The sequence below is a fragment of the Nicotiana tomentosiformis genome, chromosome 8 (assembly GCF_000390325.3).
Source record: "Nicotiana tomentosiformis chromosome 8, ASM39032v3, whole genome shotgun sequence".
Classification (NCBI taxonomy): domain Eukaryota; kingdom Viridiplantae; phylum Streptophyta; class Magnoliopsida; order Solanales; family Solanaceae; genus Nicotiana; species Nicotiana tomentosiformis.
Genome location: NC_090819.1, coordinates 21,970,364 through 21,974,747, shown reverse-complemented (window position 1 = coordinate 21,974,747; position 4,384 = coordinate 21,970,364). Strand labels below are relative to the sequence as shown.

The following is a 4,384-nucleotide window of genomic DNA, read 5'->3' as shown; positions in this document are numbered from 1 at the left end:
TCTATAGATATGTGACACCTTGGTAATACACCACTCCAATAGTTTCATTATATCCTCCACATGATCAACAATATTCCAAGGCGGCTTCCAAGTACCATCAATTATATTCTTGAGGAGCTACAAATCTGTTTGGAGCCATACATGGGTGTAATGGTGTAGTCTACAAAACCTCAGTGCCTCCACAATTGTAGTGCTTCTTCTTCAGTATTTGTACCCTCATTGATCTCCCTTCCAAGTGCATATCTCGCCTCTCCAACTTCATCTCTCACACAAAATCCAATTGCACTTCTTCCAGGATTTTCTCTAGATGCACCATCAGTATTGACTTTAATCTAACCCTCAATTGGTTGTTCCTAAATAACTTTATCAAACTTCAAATGTGGAGTATAGTTCTCCAACATAGATAAAAGATCTTGCCACTTGTGAGGGACATTCAAACCTGGCTTTCTTACTCGAACAAGAGCTTGGAGTGTTGAAGACACCTGATAGATCATTCTACTAATCGACACTGCCTCTCCATACTTAAAGTTATTCCTTCTCTTCCATAGTTCCCACATAATACAAGAAGGCAAAGATTGCATAATTGGTTTAAGTCTAGGAAGTACCTGGGCAGTCCAACACTTAGTAATTGCTTGATGCATTGTTAGCCCCTTCATTGCTATTCCTGCCCTCGATAAGAAATACTTCCAAACTCTATTAGCAGCATGTGATGTGAAGAACAAATACAGTAGAGTTTCTTACTTAGGTTCAGCATAACACCAACACCTCGATGGTATGAAATATCCTAGCCTTCTCATGAAATCATCTAAAGACAATTTAGCTTTCCAAACATTCCACATGGAGAATGAACTTTTGAATGGTAAACCTTTCACCCATATCATCTTGTAAGCTATCCTTGGTTCTTCTCTCCTTCTTAAATAATCCCATGCAGATTTAATACTAAAGTGCCCACGAGTTTCAAGCATCCAATAAGGAATCTTAAGGACATTTTTTATGATTGGAGGCCTAAATTTCTCCACAATATGTAGTGCAAAATCCTCAGGCAGAATCTCTAATAGCCTATCCACATTTTAAGTGCCATATTCCACCACTTCATATACATTATGAATTGATTCATCTACCCCAAAATTAAGAGGAACAAGTAAGTACAAATCTCCTAAACCCGTCCAGTTTTCAAACCAAAAAAGCGAGGATCCCATTTTTGGATGCCAAGCAATTTGATGCTCAATTATATCCCTAAATTCCAACATCTTCTTCCATAAACGTGACACTTATCTCCATGGAGCTATTATTGCATTTAGTTTTTTGCAATACTTCTGGCTCATAAAAGAACTCCAAAGACTTGGCTTTGTTTGAAAATTCAACCACAATTTGCAAAATAATGCTTTAGATACATCATACAACGATCTAAAACCTATTCCACCTTCTTCACATGGCATACACAAAGTGCTCCAAGATGCCCAATGTCTACTTTTGCCACCAATGGAGCTACTCCAAAAATATTGTCTAAACATCTTATGTAGCTTGTGAATAACATAATTAGGAGGATTCACGACTGAAAGTAAGTGAATGGGCATACTCTGAAGAACATGAGAAATCAAAATAGCTCTACCTCTTATAGAAAGAAACTTCCCTTTCCGTGATTGCAATTTATCAAGTACCTTAGTAATGAGGCCTTGATAGTGATCCATTCTTCTCCTAGAGTAAAAGATAGGGCACCCAAGGTATGTAAAAGGGAATTCTTGCCTTCCAATTCCAGTGATCCTCTCCACCTTTGTAACCAACTCCATACTAGTAGAGTGATGCATATATATTACTAATTTAGTCTTGTTCACCAATTCGCTGGATGCTACTTCATATGCACTGAATACCTCCATCACCATTGTAAAGAAGTAGCATCTGAGGAAGAGAATATAATGGTGTCATATGCATATGCTAAGTGGTCGATTTTAGGGCTCCACTTAGGTAAACCAAACCTACAAAAATATAGATTCAAATGCAAAGCATTCAAACCCCTTGACAATGACTCAACAACTAGGATGCAAAGAGTAGGTGACAATGGATCCCCATATTTTACACCTCTAGTAGATTTGAAGAAACCATGAGGCTGACCATTAATGAGCACTGCATAACCATTGTTTGAAATAATTCTATACACCAATCCAATAAATCTATCACAAAACCCCATCATCCTTAGCACCTTAGTCAAAAATATCCAAGAAAGCCTATCATAAGCTTTTGTCACGTCAAGCATAATTACTACATTAGGTCCAGCTTTTGTTCTTAACCTAATATCAGTAATAATCTCTTGAGTAAGAAGCACATTTTCAACAATGCTCCTCCCTTTCACAAATCCAGCTTGTTCATCAGAAATAAGATTAGGAAGTAGCTCCACTAACCTCTCATGAATCACCCTTGAGATGATTTTGTTGGTGAAATTGCTAAGGCTTATAGGCCTCATATCTGAGAATATTGTCACCTCCTTCTTCTTAGGTAGAAGAACCAGATTTGTATGTGTCACACATTTTGGTAAATATTGTCCATTGAAGAATTCTCTAACCATATCAAATATATCATCAACAATAATGTCCCATCAAGAGTGATAAAAACTACCTGTCAATCCATCTGAACCTCGTGCACTCTCTCTATTTAGGCCAAACACAACTTGTTTGACCTCTTCTTTTGTGGGCTGCCTGATTAAATCTGTATTCTGCTCCATATAAACCATGCTAGGAACATGGTCTATGATACCAAATGCTGTTGGAAGCACAGTTTCACTAAACTGTTCCTTGAATAACTTAACAACTTCCTCAGCCATCTCTTCATCCTCTTCAATCCAGTTACGAAGACTATTTTGGATCTTCTTGACCTGCAATCTCTTCCTTCGACCATTGACTTGAGCATGAAAGAACTTTGTGTTCCTATCACCATCTTTAAACCAAGCCATACCTAATTTTTGTTTCCAAAATTCTTCCTCCAGTGCAAGGTATCTAATCAATTCAGCTTGAACCTTTTGCAATCTCTCCCTATTCAACTGCGTAGGATTTGCTTCGAACTGGGCTTCATGTACCATAAAAACTTCCTCCAAACTCACAATCTTTTGAAATATATCACCATATGTTGCTTTACTCCAAGTTGTCAAGGCCTTCTTCAACTTTTTTAATTTGTAGTTGAAGATGATATATGGATTAACACTAAAATCAGTGTGGCAATTCTCTCTCACCACATCTTTAAATAAATCATGCTTGACCTAAAAATTAAGAAATCTAAAAGATTTTTTCACTGGAGCAGCCTCAATATCGCACTTCAATAACATAGGACTATGGTCTGAACTAATCTTGGATAAATGAGTGACTTCCAATCCTGGAAATATTTGCTGAACTTTCATATTAGCTAGACATTTGTCAAGCCTTTTGAAGATACAATATTCTTCTTCCCTCCCATTCCACCAAGTGTGAATGCTATCCTTGAAGCCAAGATCAGTTAGGTTGCAAGTGTTAATGCAATGCCTAAAGTTATCTGCCTCAGTTAAGGACACTAGCAATCCTCCAATTGTTTTTCCTCATCCCATATCACGTTAAAGTCTCCACCATCAAGCCATGGGATAGTCATGCCTTTAGCCATTACATATAATGAATCCCACAATTCCATTCTCTCAATGGCATCGCATTTAGCATACACCAATGTAAGAATTAGTTCAACTTGAGTTTCTGTGTGGAATAACCTCAATGTCAATTGTTTCACCATATCATAAATAATAGTAACCTCAAAAACTTCATCAATGAATGCCCAAATCTTGTTTGACACATTTGCAACTGCCTGTGCAAAACCAATCTTTCTTCTATATTTCTCCAATTTTCGAGCTTGTTGCATTGGTTCCATAAGTCCAATGAACTCAAAATGGTGTTGTTAATGCATTGTAATAAGCCTCTCAAAATCGTTTTTGGTATTTACTAGCCTAACATTCCAAATAATTGCAGAGGGGTCATGCGGTACTTTTTTAATTTTTTCTTTAATTATCTGGCCGTATTTTTACACTATCGCACTGCAAGGGGCGGTGCCCTGTGCGCTGCGGTAGTGGACAAATTCAGAGGGGTGATTATTTCGATAGAGGTTCATGCTTGGCCTGGTGTGGCGCAGGGCACGGCACCCCACGCAGCATGCTAGGCCAAAATTCTTAGAGTTCGACTCTTTTTTCACTTTTTAGCCCATGGTTTGCACCCCGACTCTATTTTGTACTTAATTTGTGTTCAATTCTTACTCATACCTATCTAAATAATTATCAAAACTCATAAACTCTAATAATCCTAATCTACAATTATCTAAACTATTCTACAAAGGCAAGAAAAGGGTTAGAAGTAGTTCTGAGTTATAGTCGCAACTT

General features: G+C 37.5%; 1 protein-coding gene across 1 annotated transcript; it reads right to left on the bottom strand.

Moving 5' to 3' along the window:
- Positions 1-2,593: 2,593 nt before the first annotated feature.
- On the bottom strand, positions 2,594-3,882 carry LOC138897169 (uncharacterized). The gene is made up of 3 exons (XM_070183128.1): positions 3,577-3,882; positions 3,356-3,466; positions 2,594-3,250 (listed from the first exon to the last, which is right to left on the bottom strand). Exons 1-3 carry the CDS (start codon positions 3,880-3,882, stop codon positions 2,594-2,596), a joined length of 1,074 nt encoding a protein of 357 aa, XP_070039229.1.
- Between the last annotated feature and the right edge of the window lie 502 nt (positions 3,883-4,384).